The sequence below is a fragment of the Trachemys scripta genome, chromosome 3, assembly GCF_013100865.1.
Source record: "Trachemys scripta elegans isolate TJP31775 chromosome 3, CAS_Tse_1.0, whole genome shotgun sequence".
In the NCBI taxonomy this organism is placed as follows: Eukaryota; Metazoa; Chordata; order Testudines; family Emydidae; genus Trachemys; species Trachemys scripta.
In genome coordinates, this window is record NC_048300.1 from 130801894 (window position 1) to 130823234 (window position 21341).

The window sequence follows — 21341 nt, forward strand, 5'->3', positions numbered from 1 at the left end:
GTTAAATATTATTTCTGTTGGAAATTCCCTTCTTGGAAGTAAACAGAAGATCCCTCTTCTGATATATTTGTTTTTAAATCAAGCTGTTTTTTGGCTCCACTTCTGGCATGTTTGAGATACTGCAGTCACATTGACAACCTAATCTTTTGCCTCTGTGCAAAGCCGATGAAGATTCCTCAGGATTTTGTGGCCCTCTTTTTTTTCAGGCAGGAATCTCCTGTGTTTTGGCTTCCTCCAACCTAGCAGCAGTTTGGTAACTAGAGGGTAAGTCCTTCTTTAGGATATCATAGGAACTAGAGAATTTCCTTATTTTAGAATTCCTTACAGCTAGCAGCAACAGACGGAAGGAGGCAGGGCACTAAAATCACAGAAATGTGGGGCTGGATCTCAAGGTCGTCTAATCCAGCCTCTTGCACTGAGGCAAGACCAGGTATACTTAGACTATCCTTGACAAGTGTTTAAGCTGCTTTTGAAAAGCTTCAGTGATAGGGATTCCACAACCTCCCTTGGAAGCCTATTCCAGAGCTTAACTATCTTTATAGTTAAAAAGTTTCTCTAATATCTGACCTAAATCTCCCTTGCTGCAGATTAAGCCTATTACTTCTTGTCCTACCTTTGGTGGACATGGAGAATATTTGATCAGTGGCCTCTCTATAACAGCCCTTAACATATTTGAAGACTGTTATCAGATCCCCCCACTCAGTCTTCTTTTCAAGACTAAACATGCCCAGTTTCTTTAACCTTCCCTCATAGGTCAGGTTTTTTAAGCTTTTTATCATTTTTATTGCTTTCCTCTGGACTCTCTCCAATTTGTCCACATTTTTGTTAAAGTGTGACACCCAGAATTGGACACACTATTCCAGCTGAGGTCTCACCAATGTCAAGAAAAGAGGAAAATTACCTCCTGTGTCATAGATACGACACTCATGTTAATATACCCCAGAATGATATTAACCTTTTTCCCAACTGCATGACCAAGTCTTCAATTTGTCGAAGTAGTTTTGAATTCTAATCCTGTCCTCCGGCCTCTCCCAGCTTGGTGTCATCTGCAGATTTTATAAGCATATGCTGCACTCCATTATTCAAGGCAGTTAGTGAAAATATTGAATAGTAGTGGAACCAGGACAGACCCCTGGAACTCCACTAGATACTTCCCCCCAGTTTGACAGCAAACCATTGATAATTATTCTTTGAGTATGGTCTTTCAACCAGTTGTACACCCACCTTATAATAATTGTATCTAGACCACAGTTCCCTAGTTTGCTTATGAGAATGTCATGTGGGACTGTGTCAAAAGCCTTACTAAAATCAAGATACATCACATCTACAGCTTCTCCAGTATCTACTAGGCCAATAACAGATAAAAGTGATCTGTGCTGTGTCTCCACTATTCAGCAGTCTCACTGAAAATGGTTGTTGGGGCGATTTGGGGTCTCTTACATAAGCAGGCCCTGGCTTTTCAGATGTACACAGCCAGTTTATCACCTGCTTTCTTTTAAATGAGATTAAACATGACTGCCAGAATTAAAGAACAGATCAGTGAGAGGGGAAATAATACTCAAGATATGGGCTCCCACCTAACTGCTACTTATGTAAGCTTTTTTTGCCCGAACTGTACAAGGGAGGATGAAAGTCTCTGTAGTTTGGTCTATCTTCTGCTCAGAATCTCAGACCCATGCTGTCTCTCTTGATTAGTTTTCAAAGATGTCAACTAAGGTTTCTCTTTCTAGGAACAGGGCTGTTAGGCATCCATCCCTAAAGCCTCAGATTATTCTATTATTTAATTGAACCTATTGAGCCCCATCCCATACTCTTAGACAAAATAGTTTGTCTCAATTCCTCATAGGAAAAAAGAAGGCCCTGCTTCTCCCCGACCCTGCCCTGTGGAGCTCCTTAGGCATCCAGATCTTGTGACTTACAAGTGTTCCTGGCTGCTTTGTTTTTCATTAGTTATCCTGGATCTCCTTCTTTCCAAGTACCATCATAAGAAGGGAGGCATTACAAAAGTTCACTATCACAAGCATTTGCCCAAGTTATCAGTGGTGAAGAATGAACTGTCCATGTCATACTTGGACCTATCCAGGTGATGAGGGTTGCCTTTTTGTGCAGAATAAGGTGGATGAGCTGATGAATCTAATTTTCTCTTCTCTGTACTTTTCCCCAGATCCCATTTGGTTAGAACCCTTCCAAGATGTAAAGATGGAAGATAGTTTCTTTTGACTTTCTTATACCAGAGTCTCTGGAGAACACTGTGCACTCTGAATGGCCAAATACAGTGTAAAAAAGATCTACCCAGAGAACCACTCAAAAATGCTATACTAAGTGTAGCTAGGCCAAATGAGTAATTTTTTTCCACCTCTTCACTTTTAACACCACCTTCCTTCAGTTTCTCCAGGACCACTCTCTGCACTGAACTTTCTAAACCCAAGGGCCCTTAAGGATTTTGTGGACCAAAAGATTAACAGTTTATTCAAGAGAGGCTTTGTGAACATAGGAACATCCATGCCCTGAGTAGTTTCCCCTCATGTGGCTCTGTAATCACTTTGTGCTTCAAGTCCTGTAGTCCTCTAGAGAGAGGTTCTCATCCATGACCTTGGAACCTCATTCTGCTCTTTACAGTACTACCCATATTGAATCCATGCAGGAGGTATTGTTATACTTCCTATCCATTAGAGTAGGCTTCCCAATAGCTACTTTCTCCAGTCACTCGAGGTTTTTTTATTGAAGGTTGGGAGTTTTCTCTAATGAGATCTGGCATTGTATTTTTAATTCAGACAGGTAGTCTTTACTCCTATCATAGCATTCATTCCTTAAATAAATTCAAGAAATATTCCTCTTTTGGTTAAGCATCAAACTCCAGTCCTTAAGAGCACTGACAATCTTAGAGCAGAGTCTTCTGTAGTGAGATCTGCTAGGTGGTCATCAGCTCACCAAATTCTGAATGTTGGTTATCCAGTCTTAGACAATGCCATTTCTTTTCTTTTGTCTGTCTTCTCCAGGCCATAGTGTCCAGGGGAAGATCAAGATAGTTATATGTAATTATGACATTTCAGGGTGCAATTCAGACCAGTCAACCTGGGCTCCTCACAAACAGCCAGACAACATACTGGTTACACCCTGAATGTCTGTGTATAGCCAGCAACTCTTACCCCAGCAGCCTGACAGCAAACACCAGTCACACTCTGGCTTTCAGCAGCCCAGTGCAGTCCCAGATTTCCCCCTCCCTCCCCCCCAAAAAAGTGTGTTCTGCACTGTCCAACTCTCTTCTGGATAGTCCAGATACATTAGGTCCACTGCCTCTCAATGTACAACAGTTTGCTACCATAAATGGAGTTACCCACACATTTCCCAATGCTGGATTAGTTTTTATTAGGGCTGTTGATTGATCACAGTTAACTCACCCGATTAGCTCAAAAAATTAGGCACGATTAAAAAAATTAATCGTAATTAATCACAGTTTTAATTGTGATTTAATTAAACAATAGAATACCAATTGAAACTTATTAAATATTTTGGATATTTTTCTACATTTTCATATATATTGTATTCTGTATTGTAATTGAAATCAAAGTGTATCTTTTTTTTACAAATATTTGCACTGTAAAAATGAAAAACAAAAGAAATAGGAATTTTCAATTCACCTCATACAAGTACTGTAGTACAGTCTTTGTCATGAAAGTGCAACGTACAAATATAGATTTTTTTGTTATATAATTGCGCTCAAACAAAACAATCTAAAACTTTAGAGCCTACAAGTCCACTCAGTCCTACTTCTTTTTCAGCCAACCACTAAGACAAACAAGTTTGTTTACATTTACAGGTGATAATGCTGCCCTCTTCTTATTTACAAGGTCACCAGAAAGTGAGAACAGGCATTTGCATGGCACTTTTGTAGCTGGTATTGCTAGGTATTTATGTGCCAGATATGCTAAATGTTCAGATGCCCCTTCATGCTTCAGCCACCATTCCAGAGGATATGCTTCCATGCTGATGACACTCGTTCAAAAAAATTATGCATTAATTAAATTTGTGACTGAACTCCTTGGGGAAGGATTGTATGTCCCCTGCTCCATTTTACCTGCGTTCTGCCATATATTTCATGTTATAGCAGTCTCAGATAATGACCCAGCACATGTTGTTCATTTTAAGAACACTTTCACTGCAGATTTCACAAAACGCAAAGACGGTACCAATGTGAGATTTCTAAAGATAGCTATAGCACTCCACCCAAGGTTTAAGAATCTGAGGTGCCTTCCAAAATCTGAGAGGTATGAGGAGTGGAGCATGCTTTCAGAGTCTTAAACGAGCAACACTCCGATGCGGAAACTACAGAACCCAAGCCACCAAAAAAGAACTTCCACTGGTAATATCTGACTCAGAGGATAAAAATGAACATGCGTCAGTCCACACGGCTTTGGATTCTTATCGAGCAGAACCCATCATCAGCATGGACACATGTCCCCTGGAATTGTGGTTGAAACATGAAGGGACATATGAACCTTAGCGCATCTGGCACGTAAATATCTTGTGACGCCAGCTACAACAGTGCCATGCAAACGTCTGTTCTTACTTTCAGGTTACATTGTAAACAAGAAGCGGGCAGCATTATCTCCTGCAAATGTAAACAAACTTGTTTGAGCGAGTGGCTGAACAAGAAGTAGGGCTGAGTGGACTTGCAGGCTCTAAAATTTTACATTGTTTTATTCTTGAAGGCAGGTTTTTTTGTACGTAATTCTACATTTGTAAGATCAACTTTCATGATAAAGAGATTGCACTACAGTACTTGTATTAGATTAATTGAAAACTACTATTTGTTTTTTACAGTGCAAATACTTGTAATCAAAAGCAAATATAAAGTGAGCACTGTACACTTTGTATTCTGTTGTAATTGAAATCAATATATTTGAAAATGTAGAAAACATCCAAAATATTTAAATAAATAGTATTCTATTAGTGTTTAACAGTGTGATTAATTGCGATTCATTTTTTTAATCACTTGACAGCCCTAGTTTTTATTAATGAATAAAATGTTTATTTAACTGCAAAGAGATATTTAAAGTGAGTACAGTTATAAGGCATTAAAGTCAGAAATGGTTACAAGAGAGAAAAATAAAATGTTTTCTAAATTTAACAAGCTAGACTTGGTTCAAGGTGAAGTTCTTACCACAGCTTCCCAGAAACATTTCTGACCAAATTCTCAGGCCAGAATCTGCTAGCAAAATCCAAACGCTGTTTCTTTTGTTGTTTTAGGTGAAAAAGAGAGAGATGAAGAGAGAGAGAACTTGGGGTGTTTTTGCCCTTCACTGTTATAGTTCAGTCACTCTGCGAAATGCATTTAACTTTCCTAGTTAAAGTTCATTCAAACAGTAAAGAAGGCAACATGGTGTCTGGTGATGAAAGAGTGTGCATGCTGTTTCTTCTCCCCTCTGCTGAAATACACGTTTTCCTTGTCCCCTGTCTTAGCCTGTCTTAGGACCCTGTTTACAACTTTTATTAAATTGAGATGCACACACTTCTGTGTTTAGGACTTTTTCTGGTGCAGGGCTCTGTGATTTTTGATCATGAGCTAGTAATATCATACAGGGGGATTTTATAACTTAACACATAATGTTGCTACATACTTTTTACCATGTTATTATTGACCAGCAAGTTAATAGTTTTCAAATGATACATTACCAGGGATATTTTGTACAAAGATTATTACAGTGGTGTGTAGGGTGTGAATACAAGGATGCATTCAATCACAATAATCCAGCATGTTTTAGATGTCCATATTTAAAGGATGCTGCTGCTTTCCATCCTGGAGGCACACTGATATGAAAATCCTGTTGTGACAGCTCTGTGGACCTTAGCATGAAGGAGAATAGAAGAATTTATCCATGTTTATCTGAAAATTTCCCTTTGAGTAATAAAATCCATAGACACAGCCCACCTTGAAGACAAATGGATCATTCAGAATAGAGATGGAAATTGGCATCCAAGGATTTGGATTTGTTGTCATTAGGTAGAATTTACCATACTCTGCGGTAGGAGAAATTGTATATTTAACACAATCTGTAATTTTAAAAAGTAGATTTGAATTAACCTGGCTGGAGTAGTAATGACAATTACAGTGTCATAGTCAGGAAATGGGGAATTTCCCCACTGCCAGTTACTGACAGGTCTGGTTCTGCCGCCAAGCTGAAAGCAGGCTGTAATAACCATTGTAACAGATCTGTTGACCTTATTATTGAAGTAAGGAAATTTTCTGGTAAGCATGGATATATGTTCCTATGCTGGGTTTTAATTTTGTCAAGTGAAATTTCCAGGCGTTATTTGCACTGAGTTATTTTTTTTTTTAGTGGAAACATTGCTTACATTTTATTTTCTGTTTAACAGGACAAGTTAATTGTCCAGTATTGGTATGAGTAAACAATGTTTTGATTTGTCTAAATATTCAGAAGTAGTCTTTTATCATCAGCATACACTTGTTACAGATTCAGAGTGCTGATAGCTTCTATCAGAAAGGGAGCCCAATTACTGCAGAATCAGTGTCAGGTCTCTGAGATCAGTGTGACAAAGGATAGCCAAGCTGTGTGAGATCTTTGAAGGCAGGACAAGGATAGTTGGAGGTGGGAGGGAGCTACAACTGGTGAAAGTTCACTGGGTTTGTATATAGGGTAATCAGATTGCTGCGGATACGATGCCATAGGAAACAGCAGCAGTAGCTGTTGTAGGTTTCCTTCCCTGTCATCAATCTACCTGGTCAAGGAAGCAGAAGGCGCAGGAGCAGTGTGAAGTAGCAGCTGTGACTGGAACACCTGCAAAACCCCTCCCTTTGGCCTGGAGTATGCAGAATACATTTAAAGAGCAGACCTCTCTCCATTCCCAGGCCTGTCTACAAGGCTGGGGAGCACCGCAGGCTTGGTGAGGAGGGGCTTTTCTTCTTTCTCTAGACTACTCCATGTGTGGTTTGCTACTGGTGACTCTGCCATTCACTGAAGGAGGTGCATCAGAGAGGATGTATGAATGGGAATTCATGCATGTCCTGGTACTCCTGCCATTGGGTTCATGTACAGCCAGGGAGGATAAAAATGTTCAAAAAATGCTTGTTACCAAAAGAAAAAAAATCAAGAAATTTACAAATGATCAAAGATGACTTGAAGTTTGTTTGTTTTTTTAAATTCTTATCCATAACATTGCACTAATGAGTAGGGCTCTGCCAAATTCATGGATGTGAAAAATGTGTCACAGACTGTGAAATCTGATCTTTTGTGTGCTTTTACCCTATGCTATTCAGATTTCATGGGAGGGGGGGAGTCCAGTGTTTCTCAAACTGGGGGTCCTGACCCAGAAGGGGGTTGCTACCTTCAGAACTGGGTGGCTGGAGAGCGGCGGCTGCTGGCCAAGGACCCAGCTCTGAAGGCAGCAGCACAGAAGTAAGGGTAGCATGGTATGGTATCTTCTGCGCAGCTACTGGCGGGGTGCTGCCTTCAGACCTGGGCGCCCAGCCAGCAGCCTGTCACTTTCTGGCTGCCCAGCTCTGAAAGCAGAACCATCGCCAGCAGCAACGCAAAAGTAAGGGTGGCAATACCGCAACTTCCCTAAAATAACCTTGCGATCCCCCCACAGCCCCATTTTGGGTCCAGACCCCTACAGTTACACCAGCATGACATTTCAGATTTCAATATCTGAAATCATGAAATTTACTTTTTAAAAAATCTATGACCGTGAAATTGACCAAAATGGACCATGAATTTGGTAGGTCCCTACTAAAGAGGCATTTGACAATGAATGACTTAGAAGAGAAATTCTTGTTTATCTGCTCAAAAGTCAACAAAATAGAACTTAGACACTTTAAAAATTGTCATTATTAACTGGATTATTAACTATTCCTATTTTAATGACTTTGTTATAATATTTAATATATAGTTTTTTTGTTAAAAATGTGCTTGTGGGGAGGGGAATTAGAAAGAAGTTTTGGCTAAGTATTTGTATGGTTCTTCATGTGACCCTCTGTTCTCTATTTAGTATATTTGTACTAAGATATGAAGTTTACTATACAAGCTTATTCTCCTTTTTGCCACACTTGCATAAATTGTGATATGTTACAAGGATTTGTATGTTTGTGTTAGTAAAAGACCACATTTGTATGTTCATGAGCACACATCCTGTTCTGTCAGTAGTGCAAAGGAAGTACAGTAATTGTATAATCCTAATATGTGATGAGCCTGTTTAATTTTTTTCTTTTTCAGATATTTATTGAAGTCTGGGGAAATAAAGCAATCTTAACTGGCCTCTTAGCCATGTTCCTAACTTACTAAATACTTGTACTTTTGCCAGAGTAGCACATTGTGCGCAAGTTCAGAGCTTACAATAGTAACTCATCTTTTTGTATTAATCACTGTATTATATGTGCAATTTTTCTTTTGTAGGTGGGAAATCCTTTGGTCAGAAGCACCTACCAAGGTGAATTCTCCTCAGGCTCGCCAGTTCACACCTTGTATTAAACAGATTGACTTTCCCACAAATCTAATTCGATTGGAAGTAAATAGTTCCCTTCAGGACTATTACGCTGAATTAGATGCAGTAGTACTACATGGTGTGAAAGAGAGACCTGTACTTTCGCTTAAGACTTCGATGATAGATATGAATGATTTGGATGAAGATGATGATGAAGAAAAGAATGGCTCTGAAATGGATAGTCTTAATAAACAGTTCAGTGTTGCAGCCCTCAGGGAATGGACAACTAATGGGTATTTTGATAAACTGCCTTATGAGGTAAGGAAAAAATGCTTATTATACTAAAATGGAATTGTCTCAACCAGAGGGCAGAAATGCTGTATAGTTACTCATCCAAAGCTATATTTTTTTCCTCCCTGGTTATGCAATTCCTTGCATTCTGGTTGTGGGTGTCTGATTTACATAATCATTGTCTAGTTATTTCTCAATGGTCATATAATAAGTGACTTTGTATACGTTTGGTGATTGTTATTAGCCAATCAGTGTTCAGGTAACCAGACTGTGAGCATGTACATTTCAACTTAGCTACTACAATCCCTCAATTCTGCCTCTTGAACTCAGAATTTTTCATCTGTTTCCCAGAACATGCACGCTGTGGCTTTTCATTCCTTTCATTTGAAAAATTCCAGACTTTACAGTATGTGAAAGACAAGGAAAATTACTAAAAATCAAACTACTGAAATAGAAATCATTTTTAAAATAGTTTAAGCCCTTCATCTTTTCCATTGTCCCTGTCTACATATGACATCAGGACTCTTGTCCCTAAAATAATTACTATACAGCATATTTGTATTTATTGTTTGTATTGGGGAAAATCTCGGCATCTTCCACCCAATTCGGTGTTGAAACACAACACAAAATACACTAAAGCAGCGATCTCCAAACTTTTGTGTATTATTTTGAAAAAGTCAAGAGGTCACAATCAGATTCACTGTCCTATTCTAGAGCCTTTGCAGATCCTCTCCTTTGCAACACAGAAGGTGCCGGAACCATCTGTAAATTCCATGGGAAGAATACACTCAGCATGGGAGAGTCACCAATGGCTTTAGGGCCAGCATAGACAGCTCTTCTCCCTTCCTCCCTGTAATCCCCAATACAGAGGGTATATTGGCCGTGGGGATTGGCTGGAGTACACTGTGTTGGGGACTATAGCCTTCTGCTTAGATTATAGCCATCTGTAGGCTTCTCTAATCTGGTAGTAAGGGAGAGAATTGGGGAACCATAACTGATATTGGTTCTCAGCTTTTCCTTTTACTCACCTCTTTGGATGCCCTAGCTGGTTGTGTGGGGAGGAAAAGGAGCCATCCTTTGCTAGGCATTCCCCCGGGACTCAGGGAAGCTCTTCTTGGGGTTCCCAGACCCTAGCAAGGAAGAAGGCAATAGAACAGGCAGTTACATTCTCCTTCCCCTACAGTGCAACAGCAGCTACTGAGAGTGCTCCTAGCTGGAATCGGAGCTGCTATTGGGGCTAAAGGAGAAATGCTGGGAAGTGATGGTCTCTTCTATCACCTCCCCAAGTATTGGAGCTGGTTCAGTCACTTTCCATTTTAAAATTGCAGGGAATGGCTCAGGGAACAAATTTTCAACTCAGAATCAATTACAAAGGTTTTTTTTCCTTAATACAGTCACCTCTGAGGGCCAATGTTTAGAATCTAAAGGACCAAGCTGGGCACCAGTGCATTATAGCTCTTCTGGGAAGAACCTGGCTGAAGGGAATGAGTGGGGAGAGAGAAGAAGGAGATAAGAGCGAGGATGTAAGAGGAAAGTAGTGAAGATTCTGGGAAGGGGAGCAAGGAGGAGGGGCCAAAAGTGTTGAACTTTTAAAAGAAAATAGTTTTCCTCTCAGCTCACTTTTGTTTTTGTAGTTTTTCTTTCCATTTAAAGTTTTTAGTATTAAAATACAACATTCAGTCTAAAGAGGAGTATTCATAATAATTGTGTGATATTCAAACTCTGGGCCCCATTTCTTACTGTTTCCTAATTCTAATCAGCTCAGTATTTAATTAATGAGGAAATAGCTGTATTCTGGCCTGAAACATTTTCAGGCTATCACAACACACACAGAATAGTTTAGTTTTATATAAATGTTGTTACTCCTGATATCTCAAATGCACAAAACCCAGGCAAAACATTTTATTGTTTTGAGTGTACTCTGGGACACTGTCTGCCCCAGAAAATCTTGTCATGTATTACTTTGTTCATTATATTTTTCATCATTTAAAGAAAATACTTCTTAAACTAGGAAAAATGTGTTTAAAAATAGGTCTGTTTTAGAAAGGATAAGCAAACTGATTTGCAGTCTGTTGGATCAACAAAACGTTTCTTTTGGTGATCTTATTCTTATCTAGGTCCTTAAAGGTATCAGCGAAGAAATGTTTTGGATCCATTTCTGTTGTGCCTATGAACTCCTGTCTCCTATTTGTGTGTCTCCATTTTTCTCTCCTTTTAGTTTACTACTTTTCCTTTTTTTTTTACCCATTTTTTAATATGTTGGGTTTCATGAATACATTTATATGGTCTCTCAGGTATCAAGGACATTTTATGTTTTGTGTGTCCAGCCCCTGATCCACTGAACACTTGCAGTGTTCATAGATTTGCTGCTACCAAACAAACAGAACACCCCAGCTTACCAGTTCCACCTCAGATCACATCTCTCTGCTTTACTTAGATATATATATATATAGTAAAATCAAATGTAAGTTTATTTAGCAAAGCACAGATTCAAGTAATAACAAGTAGAAATATTGGAAACAAATGGTTACATATAAAATAAAATCATAGCATGCATTCTAGAGCCTAGACTTAATTAACAAGATACTCTCATGCCTTGTAGAGTATTGTACATCCAAAATCCATGTAGCAGACAGGTTGGCTGTGACCCTCCTTTCAAGGCAGTCCATTTGCCTCCTATGTGAAGAGTCCCATGTGTTCCCTTGCACCTCAAGATATATGAGAACAGTCATTTTTCTTTATGAATAAGCAGGACCCCCCCTCTTGCTCTTTTTTTCCTCCTGCAAACTTCCTCTCTTGCAGATTTTGCAATCTCTCAGTTCACCTGACTTAATATGCAGATAGACCTATATTTTGAGACAAATAATACACACATGACTGGGAGAAAGGGCGATAGGTATCGTTACCTCCTGCCTGAAAATAACGTTTCAGAGGTATATCACCTCCTGGTGATCTGCCTTAACTCCAACACTTTGAGAACATAATTTTTAGTATAAATAAATAACTCTTTAAATATCATCCAGACACATTTTGCAATGATTATGACCACCAGTGGGCTATTGGCTCTCAGTAGACACCTCACGTGCCACCCTTTGGTCAACTATTATGCAGATATCCAACCCAGGGGATCCCTTTAAAACTCTATGCTTCCTCTCAGCCAGTTGGCACCAGTAAGTCCATGGGTCATAAAAGAATCCACTGGGCCCTGGCTTTTTCCTTTCAAGGCTCTAGATTATTTGATTCCTGTCTCTGACAGGAAGATCCTTTTAGAACAGTCCCATTCCCCCCACCGCCCTTTGTGTGTTCCATTCTTTAACTCTAGAAAGGACACTGAAAAATTTGCAGTATGTTTTTTCCACATTGATCAAAGCCTGCATCCTGAGGCACATAGGTGATGGAAGTTGCTTGCTCAGTAAGAATGAAAGCCCGCTCTACCTGAGTGGCTTTGGCAATTTAAGTAAAGCATCAGTGGACAAATTCTGCAAAGCAGTCACTTGACACTCTCTCCACACATTTACTTTGCATTGAATGTACATGCATTTGCTGATTAAAACCTTTAGTCACATGGTACTTAGGGCTGCGTGTTCCCTCTTAAGGAGCCATTTGCTATAAGGATAGGGAGCTGGAATATACTGTCTCCCCTTCCTGTCTTTTTCATCAGTGATTCTAGTACACACTTTTTTCCTGAAAGCTTGTCCACGCTCCCTTTTTCATAGCTTAGGTGCTTGCTAAAGTACTGCTGTACCAGACCTGGTCATGGAGATGAAAAATTATAATGCCATTTACCTGATAATTTCTTTCTGGCAACACAGACTCTCATCCAGAGGAACTTTGTTCTGAATAAGGAGCTAATGTAGATTAACACACATTTTCTTTTGGATTGGAAGGAATCAAATTGGAGAATTTGGTGGAGATTCCTAGAAAAAGCAAAAATTGTAAGATTTGATTGGTCCCCACACTCACTTGTCTGGCCAAGGAGAAAGGAAGAACCCAGAGTCTGTGCAAATTTGACTTGGTCTTGGAAAGGAAATTTTTGGTTAAATGAAGTTGTAATTTGCTTTTGATCATATTAAAATGCTATTGCTGAACAAATTTACTGTAGATAAACACAGTGCATTTAGTGGTTACAGTATTGTTAAAGATATATTCCATGCATTGAAGAGCTAAAAATTAGTGTAATGGGAAATCGGTTCTCCCCTGTATGAACCAGTAGATTCTCATCAGCTCCAGGGAGTTCAGAAGACAAACACTAATGTGACTTGTGACGTCCAGCTAACCCCAAGCACAGCTCCAAATGTTACCAAGTCTGATGAGCTAGGATGACCTGACCACCACCAAAAGGGTGGTGGTGGGGAAAGGGTACCAGAAAGAATGTAGGGATATATATAAAGGGGTGTATTGATAGTTTATCATGATCTGCACCTAAAGTTTTAGTCCCATTTCCCCGTAAATTCCCTTACCTTTCTGGCAGTTCCACAATTTCCTTGGGAAGAGTCCTACCTCGGACACGAAAATGTGAAAGTGAGCTGTCAGGTGTGGGGAGAAAAGAAAAATGCAACTAGCTGACTCCAATTAACCAGTCCTCCCAGAGGATGGTGGTGAGAGGGGCCTGGAGTTTTATATAAGCGCAGACCTAGCTCATTCCAGGGGGGAGAGAGCAGAGTCAATACCCAAGGAGGCTGGGAGGCTGAAGGAGTACCAAGGGGAAAAACAGCTCCAGAAAGAGGTAGGAGGAGAGACGGTCACCTTGGGGAAAAGGTACTGAGTTTGGATAGAGTTGAGGCCTGCCTTTCTAAGAAACTGGAATTGCCTGAGAGATAAGAGAAGTTATTGGGAAATGGGACTAAAGACAGGGTGATGATGATGATGATAAAAGGGGTGTATCAGGTTTTTAGTTTCTAAGTATTCTTACATTCTCTCTGGTGTGGTCATGTCATTCTGGCTTACCAGCCTCAGTGACATTTGTAACTGCAGAATTTGAGACTTAGCCAGAGGGCCAAGTCATGTTAGTAATTGTCTGCTGAACTCCCTGGGGTTGGTGAGAATCCATCAGTTCATAACTGTATAAACACCCTGTGCCTTAATGGAGGAAGGGAAATGTTCTGTACTTTTTTCTATAATCTTGTATATACATCTTGAGCTCATCGCAAACAAGTGAGTTGCTGCAATGTGAGAACATGGGATATGATGACAAAATGGAGACCTAGAATAGATGATTACCTTTACTGTGTGTAAAGAATAACCTTTTCCTTTTTTTCTTTTTGAGTTTGTTCACTGATAATTATTTAGAGCTGCGAGTGGAGACTTCCAAATTGGTGCTTTGAATGCAGGTCCAATATCTGAATGTTCATGCTGTTGTTCTAGCATATATTGATCTAATGAGTTATCCTCTTTAAAAGCAGGGTACTCTGTACTCATTCATCTTGAAAAAGCATATATCCGATTTGTTATAATTTTTTTCTGTCTTACCTTAAGAAAACAACTCTTTTTGTTTGTATTCTGCTTCCTTTCTGTTGAAAGCAATGGTCTCAAGTTGCAGTGGGGGAGGTCCAGGTTGGATATCAGGAAAAACTATTTCACTAGGAGGGTGGTGAAACACTGGAATGCGTTACCTAGGGAGGTGGTGGAGTCTCCTTCCTTGGAGGTTTTTAAGGCCCGGCTTGACAAAGCCTTGGCTGGGATGATTTAGCTGGGAATTGGTCCTGCTTTGAGCAGGGGGTTGGACTAGATGACCTCTTGAGGTCCCTTCCAACTCTGATATTCTATGATTCTATGATTCTAAATCATATGTAAGTTTTAAATACCCTCTATGCTCTTTCTCTTTGTAACAAAGATGGCAGCTGCCATAATTCTTCATCAATGTAAAGTAACAACAGTTTGAAGGAAACTCCACATGTTATGAGATTAGTTTTCAGAAGCAGATATTCAGGCCAGCTGCATTCTGGGAGTTGTCCTGAACACAGAATAGTATAGCGCATCACATATTCATTATAGTATCAATTTGTACTTTATGCTAGGGGACACACGGACAAACTCTCTCTACTTTTTTCATTTTGGATATTACAAAATAGTCTAATTTTAGTAAATAAAATAAAATGTTGGGTTTAAACTTTTCTGGTTAAGAGGCTGATGTAGTAAGAGATTTCATCCTAGGTGGTATAGAGGTAGTGTTCTGTAGGTTAGGAAATACTTTTAAAATAATTAGTTTAAAGAGACATTGGTGAGCTTTTCATAGTCTTGCCACTGTTTGTAGTGCTCAGAAGTCAAAATATTTTTTCCATTTAGCCAAATTTTGATGTTATCCATCTCCAGTTTTCATTGCAGTCGAAATTAATGTTAATTTATCAGAAATTATGTCAGCATAATTCTGGAAGTAGGTTTTGCTGACTTGTATTCCCTTTGTTGGTCAGCTTGCCTGTTCAACAGGAGAGCACTATAAGTCACTAAAGATCTTAGATGAACAGTGGATATTTTACTGCAGTGGAAAAAAACTTGGAGGGAGTAGTGAATATTCAGAAGATATATATTTATGGTGGATTTTAAAAAGTGGAATAGCTGAAAGCTTACAGCGCCGCTATAATTTTAGTGAAAGCATATGTATTAGAGGTATAATAGAACCACACAAAGAACTATGTTAAGCAACTGTGCATTTCTTAACAATGCCGAAATCAAGGAACTTTAGTTAAGCCAATATTAATGTCATGCCACCTCGACTCCCATGAAGTTATTCATACATCACAATACCTAAAAGCACTAACTCCTCAGCTATGCAATATATTTCCTTTCTATTGCAACATGTAACCGACCACAAAATGCATGTTCAGTTCTTCACAGTCTCATTGAAATGCACAACCTGAACTCCAACCTCAGCTAGTTAAAAAGAGTTTCCCTCTAAACATGTGTACTAGTGAAGTCTGTTGTTTGTACATGGAAGACTGAACATTAAGACTGCAGTTAAAGTTGTGTGGTTCTAAGGAACTGAATGTGTGCACAAATTGTATTGTTTGTATGTTAGAAATTAAAGGACATGTGTGAAGCCAAGGAGTCTGAGAGTGAGTTTGTGTTTATTATATCTGAGTACAGAATCTAGAGCTGGGTGGGAATCAGACATTTCATTTTGCAGGGAATTTTGTGACTTAGAAATTTCTTCCATTCTGAAACAGAACACACAAAAGTGTTGAAATGTCCTGTTAAATGAAATTCTAGGGGGTGGAATTAATTTTGGGTTCATAGAAATATTTTGTTTTTACAAAATTGAAATGTTTCATTCCTATTTTGATTTGATAATATATAACATTTAAAAAATTGAAATAAAAATCAAAACATGCTCAGTAAAGGTTAAATGGAGCAAAACATTTATTTCAGATTTTGTTTTTAAACAAACTTTTGTCAAAACTGGCACATTGCTTCTAAATGTTTTGCTTTCAACAAATCTGCGTTTACTGGCCGAAAAAAATTCTGTTGGAAAATGTTTTGACTGTCTCTAAATCATTTGCCTTTAGGTGTTTGTGTGTGTTAATGTTGTCTTAACTGGAGATTTCTTTCATTGTTAATGAGTGTAATGATTGAGTGAATTTTCTATCAATCTCTAATCTAACAAAGTTTTTGTGTGGCAGTTTTCCTGTTTTTTTTTTTTTCCTTTTTAAATGAGTATCCATATTTATATTTATCCACGTTTACAAGTGGAACATGGTAGGGAAAGCAAGAGTAATTGAACTAGGGCGTTATAAGGTGTGTAGTAGGGCTGGGGAGGCAGATTGGGGAGTATTTTGGAGTCATAGCTGTTTGCTTTGGTACTGGCTAAAGAACTTGTGTTTAGAGTTACATCTGGAACAGGGAAGGGATGGAACCCCAAGCACAAAGCAAGAGAGTGATTAGGTCTAGGAAAAAAAGAGTCAGAAACTGGGAGTTATACACTGGTCACATTTACTTAGTTGGACTGCAGCCAGAATCGTGGGGCCTGGGAGGTGTAGGGCTGAGGCTGAAGCATAGTTGAATCTTACAGCAGGAAACAGAGGGCTAAATCCCAGGAAGATTAGGGAATGGGAAATTTGGAGCAGAGCAGGGGTGCTGGAACAATTTGTATAATGGAGTTGCTGAAAGCTATTGAACCAAACTGTAAACCCTGTATATGATGGAAACCACTTCAACTCCAGGGGTGCGGCAGCACTCTTACTTCCAGCACCTGTGGAGCAGAGTCTAATTGTTGTCTTTTGCAAATGTGCTACTGGCTGAAAAACAAATGCAGGGAAGAAGAGAGAGGATGTCAATTCAGTGTCTGGTCAACTCAAAGAGCAGACTGTGCAGGAAGCTATGGAAACATAGGGTTTACATTTATACAACTGTTCAAATTAGCTTGGGTAAGAAGCTTCTTAATAGTTAGAAAGCTTCTGTTTCTTTTAAATGCTGTTTCTTTTCCACTGTTGCTTAATGTTATCTAACTGATAAGGTGGTGATTTCTTATTTAATTGTTAATCTATGGTTTATTTGAGACACTACTTTAAATAAAAATATTAACTTTGTAATTACAGTATATTTTCTTACTGCTTGGCAAGTTTCCCTTCACATTTTGAATTCTGTGATCTGTTTTTTGTGTTTTTAATATAGCTCATTCAGTTGATTTTGAGTCACCTTACTGTACCAGACCTGTGTAGACTAGCACAGACTTGTAAGCTACTATATCAGCATTGCTGTGATCCTCTACAATACATTCACCTCAGTTTACAACCCTACTGGGCAAGGATAAATGACACATCTCTGGAATACCTACTGTCTCGCTGCACTCTCATCCAGTGGCTGAATTTATCTTGGACAGGAAACAGGGGAGCCATATCTGTTTCTGGATTTAGCAGGTCAGTGCTCAATATACTGAGGTATTTCAGCAGGCTCTGTTTTCCGAGCTGCCATTCAGTAGTTTCGTTATTAAATATTTAAAAGCCTTTAGACCTCATGCTTGTATCAAAAGGCAGGCATGCAGCGTCTTTGTGTTTTTACCATGAAGAGCAGGATTTTTTGATGTAGGAAATCATTTATTTTAATACATTCTCCAGCTAAACAATAAGAGAGATTGCACACAACGATAGAAGTCAGTTTAATGTGATAGATTACATATATTTAATGACAGGTTTCAGAGTAACAACCGTGTTAGTCTGTATCCGCAAAAAGAACATGAGTACTTGTGGCACTTTAACAAATTTATTTGAGCATAAGCTTTCGTGGGCTACAGCCCACTTCTTTGGATGCATAAAATGGAACATATATTGAGGAGAGATATATACACATACAGAGAGCATGAAAAGGTGGGAGTTGTCTTACCAACACTGAGAGGCCAATTAAGTAAGAGAAAAAACTTCTGAAGTGATAATCAAGATAGCCCAGTACAGACAGTTTGATAAGAAGTGTGAGAATACTTACATGGGGAGATAGATTTAATATACCTCATCTGCGCATGCCAAATGGTACCTACAGAAAAGTTTCTCTTAATAAGAGCTCATGTTAACATTCTTCTGTAATATTGAGGCTCCTATTGTAATTATGCTATAAAATTTTTTTCACAAATAATACCTTCAAAATGTCCTTGATTTAGATGAAGCCATTAAATGTCAGTATTTTGGAATTGCTATGATATTGAACTGATTATATTTCTCACTGTGTACTGTATGAAAGAGAACTGTCAAAAAGCAGTCCTGTAAGTTACTAAAGCACAAACTCAGATATATTACTGAAGGTCTGCTTTCAGTGAATTGATAAGTTTAGTTTAAACTCTAGTGACTAGCTCATGGACAGAGCTAGTAAGTGATGTATGAGGTTACATTTTCAGATCATTCATTAGGCCAGGATCCAGCAAACTGCTTCATATTGGGGGTGAGTCCCTGAGCCCATGAAGAGCCCCGCTGAAGTAAATGAGTCTCCGTGTGGGCAAAGGAGTTGACCCATGTGGAGCAGCTTGAAGGAGTGGGACCCTAAGTAACCACTTGAGTGTAATGTAAATTAAAGTATCTTCACGTGCACCTTCATGCCAAACTGGAAAAAATGACTATGTAATAGTTCATTAAAACCAGCTAAATTGCAGGGACACTTTTCTGTATAACCACCATGTTCCTGGCTTGCTAATGTATCATTTTCTGCTTTTTTGCTCATTTGCCTTAAACAGTATCTATCAGGGCACTTCACTGTAAACAGAAAATGACTTCTTTAAATAAAGATAACCAGCAGATGAAAGCTGAACTTCACTGATAAAAGAGAAATGTTTAGTCTAATATAACTTTTTTTATATATATTCTCTCCACTCACATATATTCATTTCTGATACATTTTTGCAGTACTTCAACCACTTTTCCCTTTCGGAGTACAAAATACTCTGAAAATTCCGCTTTTTTTCTAAATATCATTCAACGTGCATCTCTCCTTATATGTAGATTTGTAGGAAACAAGACATTACATAATTTAATATACAAAAGCATTTCCTAATGCTGGATGTGCGGTTAGATACATTTGGTGTCTGCTGTCATATAGATGCTCAGTAGTGTCATTCCTGTTAACTCTGCCTGTTGAAAACTAGAAGTGTGTGCAAGTTCAAGCTTATATAGATATACAGTGCAATTTTCATTTTTTACATGTGCAGTACAGATTAATCTCTGAAAAATCTAATGCATGATATTTAACTGTATTAGTTAGACATTGGTGTAATTGGTAGTGGAATAACTGCCCAAATTCAAAGGATTACAAACTCTGCAAAATAACATGGCATTATTGGTCTAGGATAGGGTTCATTTACTGATTGGCCCTTTTACTTGTCTACGGAAGTGACAGCTGCAGTGATTTGTAGTCAGCATTCCCAGAATAAACACTAAGTAGTCATAACTTGATTAATGAATAATCTGAATAAGCATGTCCTATTTATGTTCATAATTGAACAAGATTTATTTAGAACAATTTTAAGAAAAAAGTGTTCTCTCAGACCTTGGAGATGATTGCTAAATGATCTGTATTTTTAGGAATCATGCAGAAAAAGTGCATGCAGCCAGTTGGGTTTTTGGGAGGTTTTTTTGGCCGAGGTTTGTTAGTCGCGCAGCTATACGATACCCTTTAGAATCAGGACTAGTGAACTAAATTACTGGAGTTTTTTTAAATATACCATTTACACAGGATTTTCACTCTTTTATATGTTTTGGCCAGTTTTTTGAAAGATTTTACTGTGAGGGCACATATCTTGAAGCGCTGTCCGTTGTATCTCTTTTGCTCTGTGGAGATCTCTCTTTCTGTTTTTATAAATAATTTTAAAAAGACAAAGTGTTCTGTTTCATCACTGGGCATTGACCCGTTTCTGTCATTTTCTGGCACCAAGAAAGGGAAGTCTGCTTCCCATTTGGATATTGCTAAATGAATTTGAGTGTGTTTTAAGGGAGCATAGATGTTAGAGGAGCTCTTATTTCTCATAGGCATTAGTGTGAATTCCTTTTGTAATATGGCCACTTCCTGGATAAAGATGGACTTTCCTCAACAGAGGAAATCTGTCAAGTGGCCTTTTAGCATTCCACACACAGCTTCACGTGCCTCCATTATCTGGATGTTGGAGCTTCCTCTGATGCAGTTTAAAAATCATATTGTAAACAAATTACATTCTCTATCAATTATACTAACACTACCTTAGATAACTTAAAGGGGAATATATTTTAAAAATCAAATATTTTGATAACAGTGGGTGAAATTCTGGCCTCATTTTAGCCAGTGGCAAAACTCCCATCAGGGTGGATTTGATTTAAATCACTAGTCAGGAAGACTCGATTTAATCACGGATTTCTACATAAAAGTGCATTCTTATTAGTTGTTATAACCTTAATAAATATTCTTCACAACTCAGAGATAGATGTAGGTTTCATTTTTAGAAGGTACACAATATACATTTTTAAAGTGATTTATTTTGAAAACTTTTCAGATTAGTTTTACAGCTATATCAGAAAATGAACGATTGGTTATTTAATTTACCAAAAGTAATTGAAGTAGATATTTATGAAGTTATTGGGAGGATTTTCTTGCCATGCTGTATTAGGAGGAGAACATCACCAGACAGACATTTAAATTCTTTTATTTAACTAAAACAACAACGTTATGTATTCTGGATTTTTTTTTCTTCACTAGCAAACATATATTTTAACAAAACAAGCATATGAATTTTTGAATTTAGTTAAACATTCATGTTTTTTAAAATCGGGTTGGCTTTTGTTAAAATTGTTTTTAACTAAAATAGTTAAATGAAATATTTAAAAAACAAAACAAAAATTAAATCGACTGTATCAGCCAGGTCAACATGAGGAACTTAAAATATTGGCTTCTCCAGCTAACTCGATCGTCTTCACTTTTATTTTCCTGTTTGTTCATAATCTGGAAAAGAAAAACAAGCTTTCCTGCTTTTTCAGGTCCCAAACGATTTCTCAATTTGGAATGATTAATCCAAAGGAAGAAAATATTCTTTCTACACCGGCACAAGTAGCTATTGCTGTTAAAATGAGATTATCACTTTAACACTCTCTAAATCCAAATGCTTAACTGACTTCCACCAGTTCACTGGTGTGACTTTCTTTAAAACATCATCAGCAAACATATAT

At 38.2% G+C, this 21341-nt stretch overlaps 1 protein-coding gene across 4 annotated transcripts in view; it reads left to right on the plus strand.

The window, feature by feature from the left end:
• FBXL4 (F-box and leucine rich repeat protein 4) overlaps positions 1-21341 on the plus strand; it is a 113919-nt gene that overhangs the window by 18653 nt on the left and 73925 nt on the right. For all 4 annotated transcript variants that reach the window (XR_004645179.1, XM_034766000.1, XM_034765999.1 and 1 more), the window contains exons 4-5: positions 8415-8760; positions 17341-17585. Coding sequence is in view for 3 of the 4 variants with exons in the window: in XM_034766000.1 (XP_034621891.1) it covers positions 8415-8760; positions 17341-17585 (591 nt within the window). In the remaining variant the exon portion in view is untranslated. The remainder of the gene's footprint in view (positions 1-8414; positions 8761-17340; positions 17586-21341) is intronic.